The sequence below is a fragment of the Stylophora pistillata genome, chromosome 3, assembly GCF_964205215.1.
Source record: "Stylophora pistillata chromosome 3, jaStyPist1.2, whole genome shotgun sequence".
NCBI lineage: Eukaryota > Metazoa > Cnidaria > Anthozoa > Scleractinia > Pocilloporidae > Stylophora > Stylophora pistillata.
The window spans coordinates 23158644-23181865 of NC_142521.1; the positions used below are offsets into that span (position 1 = coordinate 23158644).

The window sequence follows — 23222 nt, forward strand, 5'->3', positions numbered from 1 at the left end:
TCTTTCGTATGGCTCATTTAACCGGGCGCTAAAATGAGCATCAAGTGTGCGTAGGGCTTTCTGATATACGTCAGCATTGTCTTCACCTGCATCTGCCGGCGGTCCTGGATCTTGCAGGGTTTCGAATAATTCTTGCACTTCACTGCCAGCACAGTGTAACAGCAAACCTTTTTTTCAAGCGCTGTTGGTGATTCCTCTTGCTAAGAGGTAATATTCAAAAGATTTTTTCCACTTTTTCCACCGAGGAGCAACTAGGTAATCGTGCCTTTACAGTCGAACGGCAAGATTCCTCCAAATTCAACACTTGCCGCTGCCATGTTGATTTATGCGAAGGTACTGAACATCCTCGTCGCCAGTGTTGTATTCTGTCCGTAACTACGTCTCTTTAATTACATATAAGATAACTAACAAGACTGCAGCAGGCATAGGTGATCTCACCAGCTTGCTCTCCTGAATTGATCATGGTAACATTGAGCTTGTACTTCAGAATCTTTTTCATCTCTGGCAGACATTTACCTTTTATATGAATCACGTCTCCATTTTCACTCGTGCCAACTTCGATATTTTGCACGTGACAATGTCTGAATAGTCCAAAAGCCTTACTATTCAAATTTTTATAGTCTTTATTGCCTTCATTATCTCCCGATTTTCTCTCAATAAAGTAATTCATCATGTTCTCAATTGTGAACGGTGGAAATTCAGCACTCTGGATGGGACACCAGTTTGCAGCTTGTGGAAACTCGTACGGAGTGTTCGGAGAACTCGTGCTGGACGAGGAAACATCATCATTATTTCTTGAGTCAGATGCTAAGTGTTTCCGACTTTCGGTGAAATTGTTTTCCCATCCATTTTTTATGTAACTCACAATTCTACAAAAAAAAAATAATACACTTAAAAGAGAGAAAAAAAATACTGTTATTGCTGTTCGAATATTAGGCAGGAGCAACGATCGTACATCCTACCGCTCACCTGTGCATTAGTTCACGTTTGTTGGCGTCACTCGAAGTACTACCATCTTTTGCTGTTCCTACACGGTATGAAAGCCACGTTCTCAGCCTAGGCTTTGTTAAATGACAAGGACAGTTTCCACTGAGTAATTGTAGCCTCTCTTCTTGTGAGAAAAATGCGAAATCTGGAGGGAAACTCATAATTATTTTTCTCTAATTTTCCTCATCAGGCGCTTGCTTTCTCCTGAAAGAGTGACCCGAAAGCCTCGCTTTCGCGCACTCTGTAACTAATACCGCTGTAACGTGGGCTCAACTGTAATAACAGCTATTAGGGTCATGACCAATGAAATAAATTTAAAGCGAGTCCATTTAAACAAACGAAACTAATTAAGGTGGAATCGGCTTGGCTTCCTGGGCATTTTTCTGAAACTTCAAGAATATCAATAACATTGCGGTTAATTTGATTTGGCTCTCCTTTGTTCGACGGTGGAAGCTGTCAGATTGCATATGTCTCTAACAAACAAACGCACCCCGACACATTTGCAGCCTCCTCTTGTTAAGAGCCGTGAATCAGTTCTTTGAGGTTTTTTTGTTTATTTAGCCACCAGAGCCTTGAAGGGTACAGCCTTAGCGTTTCAAGGCGTAGAACACATCCATGACGGTCTCAATGGGAGTGTAAATGTATTGTTGAGATATATCAAAACTTTTGTTTCTAAACACCCAAGCCTGACCCCAACTAAAGCAATCGTTTAGTTCTTGATTAAGGATGTCTAAGACATTTGACGACTAACATTGGCTTGCTTATTTGACGGTTGATGGTAAAACTATTGCGGTTTTGACCATTGACGGTTAATACTTTGGCCATTTGACGGTTAATAGTTAACCCCGTTGAGACCCTCATCCATTGCGGCAGCAGTCTTTCGTTTGGCACGTTGGACGTATGTTACGCCATCACAGATATCATTTTCCAAGAAAGTTTTAAGAACTCATTGGATCCTTTCGTAAAAATTCCCAGAAATGCAGTCAGCACCCCCTGCCCCGTCGGATTGCTGTCCTGGTGATTCCCTGGATGTTGTCTCGTAGGTTTCCATAACGCTTAGTGCCTCCTTTTCCTAACCTTTACCTTGATTACTGCCTCCAGACATAATTTTCTTTTCTTGTTACTCTTGTTGTTTTTGTTTTTTTACTTTGCAAGGGAGCTTTGGAATGTGGATAATATAGCAGCTACAGAAAACTTGTTGGCCCTGGAAAAATATTGTGACGTATGGCTTGAGCTCTCCCGGGAAGTATAAGATTGGAGAAAAGGTTTCCTCTCCTGATAGTTAGGAGGCTGAGCATTCACCCCTTCTTCTCCTGCTTCCGAAAAAGGGAAGCCTTTAACGGTACTGAAGTTTTCTAGGAAATCACCTTTAGGAAGGTTTGCCACGGTACAACTTTAGTCAATCATTCGAGATGGCCATGCGTAATCTGAGTCGATCGAAACAGCCTCACAAATGCAGTTAATACCGCCCTGTCCCGTCGGATTGCTCACTTGGTAATTCCCTAGATGTTATCTACTAGAATGATTTCATGAAACAAGATTACATCCTGCATTTAGGCTCCTGACCAATTCAAAAAATTTGAAGCAAGACCATTTAAACAAATAAAATAAATACAGTTGGGATCGGCTTGGTGTCCAAGGCATAGATATCAAAAGCATTGCCGTTTATTCTCTTCTTTGTTCTACGGTGGAAATTGTGAGATTGCCTGTACCTCTAACAAAAAAAAAAACGACCTATGCCGAATCTGCAGTTGGTTGCCACCTATCAAGGCTTTCAGTTGCAATGGGCTTGAGCAAATAGTTCGCCATTGTCCCAACGACCAGCTGGACTAAAGCTAACGCATCTCTCCGACTGACAAAGTGGTTTCTAATTGCTCAACTTCTACCTCTCTGTGCTGGAGATGTATCTTAAAACCCCAGAACATCGGGCATAAAGTTTTGCCATTGGAACTTCCAAAGATTAACTGAATCAACGCTTGAGGAATGGAAACTCTTTGTCACTAATTTGCATTCTGATGTGGTCCCCTTGATAATCACGGAAACATTTTGTAAACCTAAAATTATCATCATCATCAGTCTTGTTCGTGCTCTGTTGCGCATAAGACCTTGATATTTCTCTTCCATCGGTCCCGGTCTCTTGCAATAATCCTCGCTTCTTCCCACGACTTCCAACCTGCCTCACTTCTTTCCCTTTCAAGCGATCGCCTCCGTGTTGTTTTGGGCCTGTCCACCTTTCTCTTACCGTCTGGTGACAATGTGAGGGCTATTACGCAGTGATGGTCTTGCGGCATCCTCAAGACATGTCCAAGAAACTTCCACCTCCTTCTCCTGACTTCTATGCTCATCGGCGCGGATCCGGTTTCTTTTTGTAATTCCTCCTTTGAAGTGATGTACGGCCAAAATATACCTTGAATTCTCTTTAGGCACTGGTACTGAAAGGAATCAAGTTTCTCGTAATCTTTAGCATTTATCTTCCATGTTTCACTTCCATACAAAAGAACCGATTTCACGAGGGTGTTGCATAGCTTAATCTTGGTCTTCTCACTATATTGGGTGGAGCTCCACACTTTTCTCAACTTCCTGAATGCTGTCTTGGCCTTACAAAGTCTGCTTTCTATGTCCTTATCTGCTCCCCCATCCGCACTTACACATGCTCCAAGATAAGTGAAGTCGTTTGTTTCCTGGATGTCTTGACCGTTTTGGAATTTGATCGAGCTGTTGGTCTTGCAATTAATTTTCAGTATGCGTGTTTTTGATTTGTTAATGTTGAGTCTCACTCTCTAAGCTGCCTCTGTTAGTTTATCTGTCTTCTTTTGCATCTGTCTCCGCTACTGGTTGAGAGCGGAGGCGGAATCATGGCATGGATCAGGATTTCTTTAGAACAAACGACGAGTGGACTTGGAAAACGATAAACTAGGCTTCATGGTTTGAGGTTTTTCCTTAGAAATCAAAGCGCTCTATCCTAACTGCTTGTATCTATCGCCCTCCGTATAATAACACGGAGCAAGAAAAAATTCTGGGAAGTAATATTGAGAATGCCTATTTACTCAAGAAGGAGATGATCTTACTGGGAGATTTTAATGTGAATTTTTTACCCTCCACTGATTTTAAAAAACACCACCTTGTGAAAATTATACACAGCCTCAATCTGACCCAAGTTGTAAATAGCATCACAAAGCCATTGCCAAAGACTTGTCCGGACCGTATTTAGTGCAGTCATCCTGAACACCTGAAGGAGATTAGTGTTATTCCTTATGGGATGTCCGATCACCTTCCTATTGTTGTTACGAGGAAAAATAATCGCACAAGATCTAACGATGGTAGGTTCAATACTGTAAGCTACAGGGACATCAAAAACCTAGACAAAGATGCGTTTGTCGAGTCCTTGAAAACGGCACCTTGGGATTGCGCTTTTCTTTTTCACGACATGAATGATACTGTCGACGCTTGGTACAAGATTCTTAAATACTAGAATATGAGCCAATTCGATTTTTTGACTGTTGCCGGGGAATGTTTGATTTTTCGTGACAGCCTCTCTTAATTTGTCCAAAGTGTAAAAAAGAATCCGAAGGTGCTAGGGCTTTTCAAGTATCAGCCACTAGGTTTTGGGATTCACTTCCCAATGAAATTAAGAGTTTAATACTGGCTCTAGTTTAGAAATTTTAGAGAAGTCTTTAGGTAAGTATGTTTTAGAGTCATATAAAGATGTTCATCCCTTTACTAGCCTAAGCTTTACTTTAGCCTAAGCTATTACCTAACCTTTAATTTAGCCTAAGCTATTCTACTTTATTCCTATCATATATTTTAATTCTTAGACAATTCATATTTTAATTGTTTAATCACCTAGTTTTGACTATTGTGATTATTGTTACACAACTACATGTCACGTTGCTAGATATGATATAACGGCTGGAGAATTCTAAAATGTCTTTTATACCGCATGCCAGCTCCCACCGTTCATAAGTCCCCCCTCTCATCCAAAATCCTCTTACAAAATTTAACAAGTCCAGAAACTTGTAACCGCCATTCTGCGGTAACACAAAATGTATTTGGGTGTATTTTTAGGGTAAATGAAGCTGGATTATTTATAGAAAGGAAAATTTGAGGGGAGAAGTGAAATATTTATACTGTGAATTGCCGGGATGACAGTCACGTTTGATTAATGCTGAATTGCGCGAACAGTTTGGTAATGCAAGTTAATCTTTTTTTATAGCGTTATTTGCCACGAAAAGGAAAAGAAAAAAAGGAAGACCGCTTACCTTTCAAACTAACACCTGTAGGTACCACTAGACCGCTATAGCGTACAACATGATTCTGGAAATATGATTATAACTATTTCCAGACAGACGGCACAAACCCCAGGTGGTTGTTGTAGGAAAATTATGTCCGGCCTTATCGTTTCTTTCAGCTAGCTCAGAAATGCATGACTCGGCTGAACAATGTAAAATAAGCCTGAACGATACTAATAAAAGTAGAAAACAGTTTAAAACGACGAGCGGACAAAGTTCTAACGATTCAGATCTTTTTAACAACCCGAATTTCGACACCGACAAGTTTCAATGAAATCTGGCACAGATTGAAGTTTGTGCAATCAAGGCACCCTCCATAGGTAGCCTGTGTGGCAAAAGTACATGGGGAGGGTAGGGAGAAAGGGACGCATGCAGAATAGCTTTAAATATTTAAAGGACTGGATAAAAGATTGAGATTTTTAAAGCTCAGCAGGATAAAACTAGTGCGTTCACCTCTATATATTATTTGGAATAGCTCGCTTTCTTAAGGCCGTTTTTTCTGGTCCCGCAGCATTTCGCAGCCGTTTTAAGTCTCCTCCTCACAAACGGCTGCTTTGATCCGAACCGCATGCTTACCAATCAGATAGCAGTAAATCAACAATGACGCCAGCGTCAGCGCGAAAATCGTCGGGGTTTCCAATGAATGCGGTACAAGGTGCTGTGGTTTCCGTTCACATTTCCGTTTACGTGGCTTGATTGATTATGTGACTGACAGCCTATATTTTTGGAAAAGTGTGCTTGTGTTTTTGTTTTTTGCGGGCTATGAACGTCAAACCGGAATACCACAAATGAACTTAGAGTAGTTATGAACTGAACTTAAAAACTATTTTTATTTTTAGAAGCTCGTTGACGGCAGATTAGCAAAAAGCATACAAACCCTAACAAATGATTTTGAAAACACATTCATTATGTTCATCGAGAAATCGACGAGGATTTCAGAGCCAGGGAACTTCCAAGAGCGAAAAATTTACAGAGCTCGTTGGGATAGTGCTAGTCATTAAATGTATTTGCACAAGGAATGTGGTTCGCATCAAAGCAGCCGTTTGTGGGGGGAAGCGTTGCATTTAGGAAAGTACATCTTCCTGGACCGCGACAACGACAATTTTCGGAACCCGCGACAATTTACCACCCGCGACCCACGACCCGCGCCGTTTAGATTCTCACCGATCACGATTGTAAAGATTTAGGGCCTGATTACATGAGTCGAGCTGGCCCGGTTAGCCGGGCTGATTTCTTTTGTTTTCACGCTTTGGCGAAACACCAAAACAAAAGAAATCAGCCCGGCTAACAGGGCCAGCCCGGCTCATGTAATCAGGCCCTTAGTCCAATAATAGGGACCTTAAGATCCACTACGGCAAAAGTGTGAAAGATTACTTCCGGTGACGTCACCACTTACAGTTCGAGCAAGGTTTCCCGCCGTAGCACGGCTGTCTGATGCGGGAAATATGGCGAGTTGACGGAGTGTTCACTACGTGAGTAAACTATTGTATTTTTATAGTTTTTTTATCGTTAGAATGGAAAGGGGGCATAAAAACGTTAATTTGTACTATATTTTAAAATAATATGGGTTTTATGACGTTCTTTTAGCAAAAAAAACTTGCTGGAAGTGTTCTGAAAGATGGACAAGTCAGACAAGCACACATCGCAAGCATTGTAAGTTCGAAGTCGTTTTTACTTTTGCTCACTTCTAGTCTCTAAAACACTGACGTTTAGCGGAGTTCTATGCAACTTAGTGTAGAACGGGTGACTGCTGGAATATAGGCTGACTTGGTTTGAAAGAGAAAACTGTTTTCCTTTCCATTTTGTTCATTTTCTGTCGATTTAAGCTTAAGCTTACAGCTGAGTGAAATCACTTGACTTGGTTGTTGAGTTTGCCCCTCTTTCAAAGCTTTATGATGATAGGCAGTATCTCTCTCTTGAAATTTGCTCCTGAATAATGACAAAAACTTTGTTAGAACACATTAGCATTCATAGAACATTTTTTTATTTTAAGGGCTTAAGATAAGGTAAACCAATTTTTCACCTTCTGATGGGATGCTTTGAAATTACAGATGCACTCTTTAGCAAATCTAGGCGCCAGTATATGTAAGCTAATGGAAACTCTAGGATATTTTGAAGTCGTGAGGGAAGTTTTTCTCCTGATCTGAAAAAAAAAAGTCGTAAAGCTAAAACAAATGTACGCATAATTGTTGACAATGTATCAGACTCAATGTCAAACCCAGCATTTCCACTTGTAACTTAGAAGAGACATTCTACTTTTGCATGTAAGCAGAGGAGAACTTTATGTTTATTTCAGTTTTACCCAATAGCTTTGGTTAAAAATTTAATCCTCATTTTGAAAAGAAGTCGTGCTGGTTAATGCCCAGATAGATGATGACATTCTTTATTTTTCCAGAAATTCCAGTGTCACAGGTTACTGTTCTTTTTTCCTACTCACAAGAGCACTTGATTTCTATTCTATTATTTTTATTAGGAAGTCAATGCAATGGACAAGAGAGCATGATATCCTTCTTTTCCGAGAAGTCCTTGCCCTAGAAGTTTATAAACACAAAAAGGGAACCAACGAAGCAGGGCGACTGTGGGATGAAATTGCCAAGAATCTTGGAGGGTGCCAAACTGTCAGATTTAAATCTAATTTATCTCAGCGGGCCGTCAGGGAGAGATTTAACCTTATTCAAGGCAGATTCAAAGAAAATAAAAAGACAGAATTGGCGGCATCTGGAATCTCTGTACCAGAAGAAGATGAGCTTGATTTACTTCTTGAGGATATAACAGAGAGAGAAAGAGATGGTATTGCAAAAGCTAATGAAAAGAAAGGTCAAGAGAAGGCCACAGCAGAGGATATTAGAAACCAAGCTTTGGAACGGATGGGGCAAACAAAGAAACGAAAATCTGAAGATGGCCAAGAGTCAAAGGAAAGAAAATCCAGGAGAAGCAGTAATGAGGCTCTCCAGTTTATGCAGGAGAAGGCCAAATCAGACATGGCTTTAAGAGAGGAAGAGCTTAAGACAAGGAAAAAAGAAGAAGAGACAAAAGCTGCTCAGTTCACAACAATGTTCACTCAGCAGCAATCCGTCTTGCAGGCAATGGCCCAACAGCAAGCTCAACAGCAACAACATAATCAACACATACAGATGTTAATGGCACAGCAAAGTCAGGCATTGATCTCTGTCTTAGAAAAACTCTTGCAAAAAGAGTGACTCAAAAGAGTCTGGGATTTTTTAAGAACAGTTCACTTTCATTGCATTTGAGTTTTATAGCAAGAGGTGTTAGATTAAAAGGGATGTGAAATCACGTACTCCATGTATGATCGTTATTAGCAAAGTTGTGTTTTGGAGGCAGGTACAGGACTGTATTTGAAAGGTGGTTCAGTTTGGATGTGCATGGAAGGTAATCAGAATGTGCCTTTATTTTATACGTCTTTTTTTAAAAAAAAGGTTAACTGGCTGTGTTACGCAAACAATTGAATAAAAAAAATGTTTCTCCTATAGGACATGCAAATTGTTGTGTTACTAGTTCAATTTTCTTTTCGTGGGGACAAGGAGTAAGCAATAATATCCAACTTTGACATCTCTAAATTGTGACTCAGGCTTGGGCACAAGCACAAAAAACTTAAGACATTGCATTCTCCTTGTGCTTACACTTTCCTTTTGTAACTGAAATGCACTAATGTAGGGGCAAGTTATATAAAAACTATTGATTTTAGGGTTGTGCTTCCTTCGGGCTGATTCACCCTTGTTGAGAACTTGAATCTTGTGGCTCTGCTTATGTCTTAGGGAGAGCTAAGGTTAATAGTGTCATGGCATATGCAATTCTGAAGATACACCTATCTGGAAAGTCTAAGTATGTGAAGAACAAGGTGGGGTGCACAAAAAATATGGCTTTTGCTTTCATAAATAACCTTGAATTCAAGTACTTTTGAGATTTTCCATGAATTCAAGGGTCTTATGCAAAATAAGTTTCAAGGTCAGGAGGATCACACAGGAAAAAATCTGAGGTTGTGTTTCCATATAGACATGTTAGCCCATTTCTAAGAATAGCACTAACAATGTACATTTTCCCCACACTACTCAGTCCCAACTTTAAGTTCTTAAAGTCCAGAAACTTGAAGTAACTTATTATGTCTCCAAACAGCCACTCCACACTTGTTTTCACTCTGCTCATAGCAGTATTGTAAGCTTCTGTGAGGTTAAAGCTCCATTTTTAAATGGACATTGAAGGTGTACACGAATGGGGTAGGCAAGATCCCCGTAAATACAAAGTGGTTGTCCAGCCAGGCTGAAGGCATACTGATTGAGGTCACGCAATAGGTCAGAGTCGGCCAGCATACCTGCATCATGCTTTCTGCCCTATGCAACAAAATTCATGGAGGCACTGTTAAAGTTCAGTCAGATAAGTGAAACCAAAGTCTTATAACATTTTGTTGAAAGAATATTGTAGCATTGAGGGTCTCAAAGGAATAGTTCATTTTTCTTGAAACTATGACAATTCAGGGAAAATCAAACTATTCATTTGCTTATTCATATATTATGAAATATTGAAAATATTAAAGGAAACATGCTTTTCTCTGGAAATAATCAGCTTGGCTATGAGAGTGAAATGTTTTTATAAGAGGGTGTTTTAATTTCTCATGAAAAAGCAGTTGTATGTTTCCAGGAAGTCTTATTCCATGCAATTTCCCACGATGAAAGGGAAAAACAAACCACTTTGGCAGTTGCCTCCTCACCCTGACCCCATATTCAATTTTCTAAAGAAAAGGCAACTTACCAACAGGGCCATACATATTTGCAATCATTCCATTCGGGGTAACAACAGACTGAAACTTGATTCCATGGACACGTATGTGTCCATTGTAAAGCAACCTCTGGTTAAGAGTGCCGGGCCTACAAACAAGGTGAACTGTCCCATCAACAAAACCAAAACAGTTATCAAGTGGGCTTCCTTTTCGGTGAACAACTTCAGCAAATCTTTCAAGATTGGCTCGGCTTAGCAGCTGATGATTCCGCTGCAGAATGCGATGACTGAGAACTTGATAAATATAATCTAAAACTTGATTAGTTATCATGCACAATAGAGGAACGGGCTTTGCGAACAGGTGGGCCATGTCACTGTATCGGCAAGGGTAACACAACCGCTTCAAAAGCATACACAATCCTTCGTTTCCGTCACAAATTGTCCCTTGGTGACAACTTATAACAGCAGGAATCCGTAAAGCCCGAGAAAGTCTTGAGATGTCAGCTTTCTTGAACCGAAATTCGGACAAACTTTCATCTTCGGTCAGGTTTTCGAGGTCGAAACGTGGATACAACTCACACGGCAAGTCCAGGTTTTGTGGGTTGTAAAGGTCGTATAGTAAGAGACATTCGGCGTCATCGAGGACATTCATGTCATAATAGAGCATTATAAGCTCTCGCAATTCATTCCAAGAGACCATTCTTTCTAAACAAACATACAAACATACATACAACAAAAAAACTTGGAGCAGAGTTTTATTTGTTTATATCGAGTTCGACTTCGCCTTACTGCACAAAACTTAATCAATTTGAGTTTGGCGGGAGACGGCGTAATTGGCCCAGTCTCTTTCGGTTGCATCAGCCGTACCTGAGCCTCGCCGTACTGGATCTTAAAGTCCCTATTACACACACGGTAGGCTTCCCTTTTCTGTAATACAGAAAATACTGAGAAAGACCACTACTCACGCAATGCATCCTGGTTAAGCGTGACCCTTAAAGATATTCAACCTTTAGAGAAGTTGTAGCTTTATTAAGCCCGGTTGTTTTCAGCCCTTTGCATTTGTCTCCCTTGTATTTTAGCCAAAACCTCAGGCCGTCGTTGTTGAGCTCTAATGGGTTTCTTCCCTCTAAAGACGCACCTGGAATGTCTTCTTCACTCAAATTATCTGCAAAACTCACCGCAGTGTTTAACACAGAGCATTCGACAATATATATTCAAGCTAAGTACAACCTATCCCGCGATGAAACGATCGACAATTCCACAATCCACAACCTTTCGAACAAAACTTACATCCTCTGCCTCTTAAGCCTCATTTTCGTGAACTCGGTTCAGGGGCCCGTTTCTCGAAAGTCCCGGTAAATTATCGAGCCCGGTAAGTCACCCGGTAAGTCCCCGTAAACTTTTCGGGTGTTTCTCGAAACTCCAGTTAGTTTCGATCCCGTTAATTTTACCGATATCTTGCCCGGTAATTTACGGGAGGTCGTAACCTCCCGTAAAGTTATCGGAGAGTCGCAAATGTTGAAAAACCAAACAAAATGGCGGCTGGGGGCGGACTTTTCTGCTTAGCGCGAAGACCAAGATTATATCAAAGACGCCCCTTTCTAGCCGATATGGCTGACTGTGAAGTCATTGAACGTTTTCGGCTCTCGCGAGGAAGGATAGAGTGGCTCGTTGAGCAGCTTAAGGAGGAACTACAAAGAAACACGACAAGAAGCTGCCCACTGTCTCCGGAAACCCAGGTAAATATCATAAGTAGTTGTTGTTGTTTCATTGTATACCGTTTGAAGGCGTTTGCATGGAAACACTATATATAACTGTGAAGTTCTATTTAATTATTTTTTTTTAACTAACAAACGGCAGTGGAGAAAATTATTGAGTAGATAAACACTTTGTCATGTTAACGCTAATCACTCGCCGCGAGTAATGACTTTAAAATGGCTTCCTTGTATGAACGTTGAAATGGGTTCCTGTCACGCAAACCTGATCTTCCTGCAAGGCAAACCTGTTTCCCGTGTTTTAATTGCAGATGTTTTTTTTTTTTTTTTTTTTTGGAGGAAATCAGTTAACTGACATTATACAGATAGAAATAAACATCATACAGTACAGCAATCGCGGAGACTTGCATTAAACGCGGCCGGGTTGCACAAATGCTGACAATTGTTGCTTATGGCATTAGCTGAGTGATACACGAACAAGTGTACTGTGCTTATGATGGATAAACGAAAAGAATAGACTTTAAAATTCTTCTCCCCAATCACATAACTGGTTCGGTCGCATTGTTAATGATATTAGCTTGCTTTATGCTAGATAACTCGATTGGAGGTCGGAGAAAATTACGCATGACATTCACTGAAGAAAATGATTAAATCACTCTAAAAAAAAACTTTTAAATTCCATTCTTTTTCACAATATTCTGTACATTTACTTAAGAGAAATTCCCGTCAGTATAAACTGCGGAAATTGTTTGTAGCTAAATTTAAAGATTTCAGGTTTACATTGTTTCCTCGGTGGTCCGCATGTGTTGTTTGCTTGCTCTCCGAATATTCTCATTAGGGATCCTGTTTGATTCCCACCACAATTTTTGTTAGTGACATTTATCTACAATGCCTTTCAGGTTCTCATATCACTCCGTTACTATGCCTCAGGGAGTTTTCTCAAAGTCATAGCTGATACCATGGGAGTATCAAAGGCAAGTGTAAGCAGATCATTGCTTGCTGTCTCCAGGTGCCTGGAGAGAATGTCTCAAGACTGGATAGTGTTTCCCACACGAAATACTGATTTGAATGTAAGTAATGCTTGAAGCTTAACTGTAAATTACAGAATAGCCAACGTGTGGAAAGGTTTGAAAAATGTTAACTTAAATATGTGGGCAAATTTCAATTCTCAATTGTTTCTCAATCTAAAGCAAAGCAGGTGCTCTTACTGGTTGATTTATTGTCTACTATTTGCCCATGGGTGTACACTTATGACATTTGTGGTTCTGTGATGTAGCTCAATGAAAGGACTTCTTTAATGCTCCAATGTGTCAATGAATATGTTATAAAACAAGTGGTAAATGCCACAGCTGTACACTTTTGAGTTATGGATGTACTTAGGAGGTTTGCTAGGCACTCAAGCCTTCAGTTGCCTTGGGTGACTCTCATGCTTCTTTTGGGCTCTGCAACCTCCTGCTTGCATTTATAACTCTGTAATGTAGGCTATGGCATTTACCATTTGTTGATTTGGTTTAGGAATTTAACGGGTGAATCCAAGAACAAAAACAGTTACAAGGTTTACTTTCTGGACTTTCTTTTTGAAGGTGAAGGGAATAGGAGACATTTAACCCTTGAAGTCTAAAGAAATTAGATGAGTATGATGCCTGAAATTTATTGAAATTGAATACTTTGTTCTTGTCCTACAGGCAACAATGGCTGACTTTTACACTATAGCAGGAATGCCCCGGGTAATTGGGGCTGTGGATGGCTCCTTGATACCCATCAGGGCTCCAAATAATCAGGAACATTTGTATGTGTGCCATAAGGGCTTTCATGCTATAAACACCATGGCAGTGTGCAATGCACGACTGTTCTTCACCAACTTTGCGTGTAGATGGCATGGCAGTGTCCATGACTCAGCCATTTTTTCTGCCAGCATGCTGCACATACACCTAGAAGGCGGTGGCGGAAGAAATTGTTGGCTACTGGGGGATCGTGGATATGGCATCCAGCCATATTTGCTGACCCCTTTCAGGCCCGATAGTGTCTCCACACAACCCCAAAGGAAGTACCAGAAGGCTCACACTAAAACACGGAACACCATTGAGAGGGCCTTTGGCCTATGGAAGGCTAGGTTTCGTTGCCTTGACATTTCTGGTGGGGCACTACAATTTGAACCAAGTCGTTGTTGCACTATTATTACTGCAACTGCTGTGCTTCACAACATGTGTATTTTGGACAACACACCACTCCCCATTTATGATGAGCAACCACCTCAGGAACCACACTTGGTAAATGAGGTGCCAGCTCACCTTCAAAGCAATGCTGGGGTATTGGCGAGAGATCACCTCATAAATAATGTATTCAAGTAAGTTCAAGAAACATCCATTGAAGGAACATCCAAGTTACTTTAATTATGCACCCACAAGCACCCTCAGCTCCCAATAACAGAAAAGAACTCCACAAATACGTAAAGAAAAGCAATTCAACTGTGTTAAATGCATCGAATAGAACTTACCATAAATTTTAATACACCTACCTTCACATCGTTGCGTTCTAAAATAATACCGTAATCATGTCATCCCTCATCGGGAAGTATGAGAACGAATCACCAGAAATGACAAGACTCCTAGACAAGAACGAAATTGTCGATCGAAGTCTTCGAATCGAGCCAAAAAAGGCAATTGATCCTCATTTTCAAGTAATATGGCTACGCAAAATGACGATCTGGAAATATTTCCGTCTAACCCCATACTAATAAAAAACAAAGCCGAAGTCCCAAAGGAAATCTGTAGTTTTGCCTCTGCTTTTCTTTCTCCAAGAATTGAATGCATAATAAAGTATGGGGTTATACGGGAATCTCGACGATCTCTCTCAATAATTGATAATTTGCTCTCCTCTGATACAACGTTAACTTTGAAGTTAAACTTCGCGGTGCTCTTCAAAAATCATCACAGTTGCAACGACAACAATCGAACGTTGAGCCCGTCGAATACGTTATCGAATGATGAGACCGTCGAAAACTTCGCGGTGTTTTTCAGAAAGCGTCACGGCAGCAAATATGACAGCCGAATGTCGAGACCGTCGAATACGCTATAGTCCCAAGTCTTTCTCCTTCTCTCGTGCACGAGCGTGAAGCGTGCGCTGGAGATTGGTAACAACCCGCTATTTCATCGGGCCCGGTAAATACCGGGAAAATTTACGGGTGCTTCGAGAAACGCTATTTCGGGCCCGGTAGAGTTTCCCGTTAAACATCCCGATAAGTTATCGGGCCCGGTAGTTACCGGGACTTTCGAGAAACGGGCCCCAGGTCCCAATCGCGCGCCGCCATTTTGAATAAGGGCTTTAACCGCTTTTTTTCTAACGTTGGGAGCTGAATAATCAGTCTTTTCAAACATTTTGCAAGATGCGCCCGAGCTGTGATCGCGTATGGAAACGGAGCGAGTCCTTGCAATATGCCCACAAGCATGCTGGTTAACACCATGGTAAGCGTAACTAACAGTTATTATTTACAGCTTCAAATTCAAGAGCAGTTTTTTCGCATAATCTGTGTACAGTACATGGATCCGTTTACGTAATCTAACGGTTATTTTGTGTTGAATTCATTGAGTTACACCCACGGAATTTCATAAGTGAACATGAACGATAAATTCGTATCAACATTACAGGTACATGAAGCTGAGTTCCAGCAAAATGTTTTTACATTATCAGTTTACAATTCACAAACCATGTCCATAACCTGCTTGAATTTTTTCCCTTAAATTCATTGAGTTACACCCTCGCAATTTGAATAAGTGATTTGTATCTGCACCACAAAAAAGGCACATTTCAAACTTTTCGTACGATTCTAGGCATATAAATTTAAGTAAGATGCTTCTGCTCTATATTATTTTAGAGTTTCTTTTGACGTAAACTTTAAAGTTGAATTTACTCCTTAAAGTGCTTGAAAATAATTAAATTTGTTTTAATTTACGTGTGTGAAGATAAAACTGAAGTCTTGCAGGGTTCTCTTTCCAAAGTGAACTCACGTGAACAGCTGTCATTAAGCTACTTGATATAGTATGATTCTCCCAAACCTACAATGTTACTGCCCTGGTTTTTTACAAAGCCTCAAGATACAGCTGTGTGCCAGCCAATGTTTAAAGTTTCATTAAAGAGACATGCCATATTTTAGCAGCTCTATTTTAATTAAATTCCATCTTTATGTTTTTTGACATTTCCTGTTTGAAAATTTATAAATGGCCTTGCTGCTTCGTCCTTGTAAGGAGGTATTACACATTTCTATATTTAAAACCTGAATTATGAAATCAACTTTACTTTAATGAGTTAAGAATTTTATACCACAGAAGAGCACTTTGATTGGAGTATAATACAGTTTTACTTATTTGCCATCTTTTTCACCCATTTGACTATGTGTCTTAAAGTGGGGAAATGATTGATATCATAATGATTAAAATCTACCCATGCTTTTAAATACAGGAATGAAATAATGATGTGATGAATATCTGATGTTATGAAACACTTACAATGGGAAAACCTGCTGCTGGTAGCCTTTGTGTTTAATTTCTAAGCTGTCAGAAATAAGGAGGTGAACTATTTCAATCTTCTCATAGTTCTTACTGCTGAAGTTTTTTTCAGATTGATTTGTGACAATTAGAATGATAGTGGCAGGAGAAACAGTTAGGCTTTTCCCAAGTAAAAGCAAGTTCATTAGATCCTGGATTCTACATTTAAACTTGGTGAGATAATCAGATGAAATGTATTCATATCTTATGTTTCAATATGGTTTGCTTACATGAAAAGGTAATTGTAATCATAGCTTTACAGATGTTTTTCTCATAAAATAGAATGTTTTGATAACTTTATTCTTGAATTTTGAATATCTGAAAATCATATATGTGTACTGCAGTTTCATGAAATGTATGAAAGTGTTCCCCACAGTGTTCTTCTCACTAATATTAAAATTCAATACCAATGATTATCAAATATTAGTATAATTTCAGAGCTGAGTAAATAGTTTCCAGCAATCTGATTGGTCAAGCAGTTCCTTGTATGATGCTATATAAACCACTCCACGAGGTTTATATAAAATGTTAAAATAAAATGTAAATAAATGTTACTAAAATGTTATGGTTTTAGAAATTTATCTGTTGCTCAGCTCTGAAATTATACTAAAACAATTATTCGCCTAAGGTTCGGTGAATATTGTCTAATAATCCCCTCGACTTTGTCTCGAAGATTATTGGACGATATTCACCTCGTCTTTGGCGAATAATTGTTAATTATAACTGTAGTACTTTGCTCATATCTGTATGTCATAATTCTCTCCTCTCTACTATTCAGTCTGCTCTGCCTGTATTTGATTATTATGTCTTGTTTTAACTCACTAGTAATTTAATTGTATTTAATTTGTATGACAACTGTACATATTTTTTAGCTTATAATGTAGTAAACTAGTGCATAGCTTATAACTCCAGAAATATTGTAGTAATGAAATCTCTTTAGTTTACAATGTGTAGTATTTACTTATTCATTACTGATACCTGCCAAGACTAGCTAATGCTATATGCAGGTTGTGTAAATTGGCTTTTAATGTTCCATGAAATAATAAAAACCAGAAACCAGTAATAACCCTACTTATCTAGTAGGTGGAAATAAGGCCTGGAAAAAATTCAGGCCCATACAGGATTATAACATAACCAAAGTAAAGCGCGCGCTCTGATTGGTCAATTTAGCGTCCCCCATTTGCCCATGGGTGTACGCTGCTGACGTGAGCAAATGCAAAGACTATTTTTCCGCGCGCGCTTGTTTTTTCGCGTAAGATTTGTTAAATAAAAGGGAACTCTTTAGCTACAATGTATCAATGTAATGTTATAAAACAAATGGTAAACACCACAGCGTACACTATTGAGTTATGGATGCACTTGGGAGGTTTGCTAAGCACTCAAGAAGCTAGAGTCGCTCGAGGCGAAAGCCTCGAGCGACTCTTACGCTTCTTTCGTGCTTAGCAACCTCCCGCGTGCATCCATAACTCAATAGTGTACGCTGTGGTGTTTACCATTTGTTAATTTGAGCCTATGACCTCTGCAACACCAGTGCAGTGCTCAACCAACTGAGCTAACAAGCCAACTGGGAGCTGGCCATTACTGTTGGTTAGAATTTCATGAAACTACAGTACACACATATGATTTTCATATATTCAAAATTCATTGACTTACATCACTTCAGCCAGCACCTAGTTGGCTTGTTAGCTAAGTTGGTAGAGCACTGCACCAGTATAGCAGAGGTCATGGGTTCAAATCCCATACGGGCCTGAATTATTTTTTCAGGCCTTATTTCCACCCACTAGATAACTAGGGTTATCACTGCAAGGAACACCTTCAAACAACTTTATTCCTTTCTCTTCAACATCAATTACTGTTTTTGGAGCACAATCAAAGGAAGCAGGTTATAAAAACTTTTGATTCAGTTAATTATCTGAGTATGTGAGTAACATGTGATGTTTTCTCATGAAACAGAATGGTTCAGCTGAAGACAGCCCAAAAAGAGTGAACTTGACAGTAATAAAGGTGACTAAGTGGTAAACTTGAGGACTTGGTAATTACATCCTGGTTTGATATTCTGACAATTACAGTTTGTTGAGATAATTAAAATGTCCGTTGCTCTACAGGAATGTACCTTCTATATGACCTAGTGCATAGTCATAAAGAATGAGATAACGACGGAAAAAAAAGCCCAGCAGTGCATTCCACTGCTTTGCTGATCTCATGAAAGGTAAGAAAAAGAGTTAATAGCATCAGAGTTAATAGAGGGAATAGCATATTGTAGTCGCCACGAAGATTATTGGACGAGGACCGGAGCGAAAACATATTCTTCACATAAGGAGGAAAATGAGTGAAAAACAAACTCTTATATAACAGTATGCGGAAATTCTGAACGCGCTTGTTGCACAACGTAGAGTTGACTTTTGAAAGAAGAGTGGTGTGTAGAGACAAGTAATTTCCAAGTATAGATCTAAGTAGATTTTATTTAGTGCTTCAAGCTTATCCTCATCGCGTGCTCCGCAAAAGTGCCAGACAGAAGAGAAATGGTAAAAATGAAGTCAAGTATACGCTTAAGGGTTCCCTGCGTATGAGTTTTTGATAGCGGAATATGAAATTAAATTGATCATTAATCGTTTTTCGGTACATTTGATATATGTTTACAAAAATTCAGGTTATCTATTTCCATTCCGAAAATGTGTCTTTTACTGGGAAGGAAAAACCATACTCCGTATCACCAAGGACTAGACCCTGGTGCTTGGTCTCATTAACTAACATCCCATTTTTACGGTACCACTGATTGGCCGCCCAACATTAAGAGATACGCATGCTTCTAGAGCTGCCGGATCGACATGGGAGTAGTAGACCTGATGATCATTCGCATAAGCGTTCAACTTGGCCTTCTTGACATGGAAGAAAAGATCGTTAGTAAAAATTTTAAATAGTATAGGACCTAGCACACTCCCCTGCGGAAACCCACGCTTTACGCTTTCCCAGGTCCAAAAGGTGTCTCTAACTTTAACTCTGAGTTCCTTCAGAGAGATAATACCTAATTAGGGCACAAACTTTTGTTGTCCATATCATAGGCCCTTAAAGGCTGATAGATTCGAAAGAAACTGTTTGGGGCTGCGTCGGTGGGAGTAACGAAACAATTTGGATATATCAACAAAGTTGAAGTGGTAAATTGGCTACCGTAACGATTACAAAAGCTGACGTTTCAAGCGTTAGCCCTTCGTCGGAGCGAATAGAGGAATTGTGGGTTGTATGTGCTTTTAAAGGCAGAGAATGGAGCTTTGCCTTTAAAAGCACATACAACCCACAATTCCTCTATTCGCTCCGACGAAGGGCTAACGCCCGAAACGTCAGCTTTTACGTTACGGTGGCCAATTTACCACTTCAACTTTGTTGATATATATCTAAATTATTTCATAGGCCCTTAGTTTCGAAAGGAGGAGTGGATACTGAATGACATCAAACGCTTTGGAGAAATCCATAGAAACTACCGCAACGAGCTCCCCCCTGTCACGCATCATCCTCCAGTCCTCCGTCAATCATAGCAAAGAAGTCTCGCAACTATGAAACTTTCTATAGGCGCTTATGAAGTCTGATAAGATTCCATCGTAGCATTCGTACATCTTCCCCGATAGAAGGCTTTCAAAAGTATTGTTAAGAGCAGGGAGCACGGTTACAGGCCTATAGTTGATCTTACAAACCTCGTCGTCTCTTTTATACGAAGGAGTCACCATGCCCATCTTCCAGCTTTATTCCTTGTACCTTAAGCCCTCAAAACCTGTAGCAGGGGAGTCTGTAACCTGACTACTTTCGTCTACATGTAATGTTATTTGGATGGCATTAAATACTCAGGCTGAAGCTTGCAATGGTGCATGGTGTTCTTACAAATGCTGATATCGAGACTAAACATTGATATACATGTAAGGAATTGGTCACCAATTGTGTGAATTTTAAAGGTTGGGAATCTGGAGAAGCAAGGATCCATCCACAATTAGAACTGAATTTAATGGCCACCCTCCTCTTTTAATTCATGTTTTTACTGCTTTCTCCCTTCAATGTTTAGGGGCACACGTGAAGAGTACTGTGTGGTGGATGCCCTCCCCTGGGGTGGGATGGGTGGGATATACAGGCCCCCATTTAAACCAGCTTCAAAGCTGAACTGGGCTAGCCTGTCTAAATATCGCAAATACAAATACAAAATGGAAAACAGCTGTGCATTTAATCTATAACCTGGGTTGTTGCACGAGTTATCCAATTTCAACAAATATCCAGGTCTTTTCAAAAACTTTCATGTTAACATTTTGTGAACCGGTGATGGTGAAATGAATATTTTTTCAGATCAATAAAGTGTATTGTTGTGTTTCATGTTAGAATGTTGCTTCAATTTCACCTTCCAGGAAATCCATCCACAAGCTGAGATTTGATACTATTTACAACCCCTTCAAGGCCAATAACAACATCAACTCAACTTTAAAACTAACAAGAAAACTTGATTGATGTTTGTTTTTAATTTCTGTAATTTACATGTACAAATGAGATCCAGTTATTTATTCTAGGTTTCTCTAAACAACTTCATTATTGAATCCTAAGTCTCTCTTAATCATCAAGTTTGAAAAATAATATTGTTTCAGCTTTTCTCCGTTGAAATCAAACGTTCGGAGCTAGAAAAAACAGGTGCAAGATAAATTTCGTACTTCAGTAGCCAGAGTTGCCAAGATCATGTATGAGTCACTGATATTATATGCAGTTACAGCAGAGGTTACCAAATTAGATAACAGAAAACTCTCGAAAGACGCCATGTGTCAATAACGAAACGCGAATTGTCGAAGGACAAGAAAGAAATAACAGGTTTACCCTGAGGTGAAAGTGACTTCTTTTGAATTTTCTACGCTTATCAGCGGAGGGTGACACGTTGGAGAAATTTGTTGGAGCAGTGCCCCCCGTCTCCCCTCCAACACAGACTCGTCGCTTAGTCCTCTATATAACCTCTTCGACAGCCAGTGCTGGGAATTTTTTTAATAAAGGGAAGAGCTAGAAATACATTTACTGGAGCTCTGCTAAATCTATCTTTTGAAAAAAATATGCGTTTTCACCTGTTTCAAGATATCTTTCGCAAAACCGTGTTTTTGAGCCAGATTTGAGCTAGTTTTAAGGGAAACCGTAGCGCTTTTCACTTTTTGGCCAAATTTCCTGACCACATTGCATTTCACCGGGATTTCGTGTTTCCTTACAGATACCAACGTAATGTTATAAAAAAAATGTGCGTTTCTGCTAGTTTGCGCATACTTTTTCCAAAACCGTGTTTTTGAGCCGTATTAGAGCGTTATGACCAAAATGAGGAAGTTTGTGCACACTTTCGGCTGAATTTCGTTGAAAACTTTTTGTTGTCGCCTGACGTCGTTATTTTCTTGCAGATACTATATTAATGTAAATGAAAACATTGCGGTTTGGCTTCTTTGCAGTGTTTTTATTCTTTGGCCAAATGTCGCTGAAAACATTGCGTTTAAGCTGGATTTGACTGTTTTCTTACAGATTTCAACGCAGTCTATGTCTATGGCAAGAATGGTTTAACTGTGGTGTTAAAGGTCCTGATTTTGATGGTGCTCTTCAGGTTAGACCACGCCTAAATGTTCTCCATTTGGAGGAAGGTTGCTCTCACTCTGCCAATTCTCACTTTTACTTTGGCATCCGTCCCACTGTGTTTGTCAAGAATGCCACCTAGGTAAGTAAAACTTTTCATGTCTTTTGATTTCTCGGTTAGCTCATTTCATTTCATTTTGAGCTCACGGAGCGTTATTAAAAATCACCAATATCTTAAAATCCAAATATCGCATTTTGTAGCAAAGTTTTCACTTACCATTTTCCCCAATATAAAAATTACTTTGGGGCTTTTCATATCCCCACGGAAAAACTAGGCTGAACTTTGTGAAAATCGCAACATCATCATTTACGGCACCAAGTAATCTAATTAGGCACCCCGTGGTAAAATCCGGAATTACAAGGACATTTTAGAAGTTAGCACCGTGTTCGATGAGGAATTCAATACAGTAAGCTAAGCTTGCATGGTCAACAACTGCAGGTTGGTCTTTAACACTGCTCTCGTTTCAAGTTCTCGTCCACATCCCATAGCAAAGTTTTTTAAAATAACACATTCCGTGCGCTAGTGGAGGGCGTCTGTTTTTCGTTGCCAAAGACGTTTAAGACGGGAAGCAATCTGATAATGGCCACTAAGTATTTAAGTATGTTAAATCTAATTTACTAATTTAATAATCTAATTTAATAATTTTTTATTCACTTAAGTATGTTAAATCTAATGTAGATTTAACATACTTAAGCGCTTATCACGCAAGGTCGAAATAATTTCAATCACAAAAACACATCTAATTGTTCCCTTCTCGCAGTTTTTCGGCCACGAGAATCACTTTCAATAAACTTTTTCACCAGATAATATAGAATGTGTTACCTTGGAAGAGTGTTCACTAACAAGCGGAGGTACAACTGTGGGAGGACTCACCCCCACCCCGTTGAAAATCCCTGTGGTAACTATTTTTAACAGAAAATCATTAGACTCAGTCGTGAGTGAAAGAAGACACTGTGGCATGGGCTTGCTCGGTGATTATCAAACAGATGACATCGTTTGACGGAGAGATACTGAAAGTTTTATGCTAAAAGAAAAAAGTGATGCGTGGATCAATTCAAAGCTTCAACATCGCCTCCCCTCATATTTCGGTCAAATATTATTCGTCCTTGGTCGACTTTCTCGGTGGTACCTGACCAGCTGACTGACAAGTTGACTGACTCACTGGTTCCTGAGGGCCATCTGATGGGTTGGCTAAATGGTTGACTGACTGGTTAATTGACTTGCTGACCTACTGATGACTGAGTGGCTTACTGATTGGCTAACTGACAGAAGACTGTCTGACTAAATGACTAGTTGACTCCCTCATTGGGTACCTGGCCAGCTG

At 39.7% G+C, this 23222-nt stretch overlaps 1 protein-coding gene and 1 pseudogene across 1 annotated transcript; one reads left to right on the forward strand and one right to left on the reverse strand.

The window, feature by feature from the left end:
• Positions 1-6845: 6845 nt before the first annotated feature.
• LOC148735119 (uncharacterized) lies at positions 6846-8808 on the forward strand. Its single transcript, XM_088755706.1, has 2 exons — positions 6846-6929; positions 7750-8808. The coding sequence occupies exons 1-2, from the start codon at positions 6895-6897 to the stop codon at positions 8474-8476; spliced, it is 762 nt and encodes a 253-aa protein (XP_088611832.1). The 5' UTR covers positions 6846-6894; the 3' UTR covers positions 8477-8808.
• Positions 8809-9059: 251 nt separating this feature from the next.
• LOC148735120 (uncharacterized) lies at positions 9060-10710 on the reverse strand (annotated as a pseudogene).
• Positions 10711-23222: the final 12512 nt, after the last annotated feature.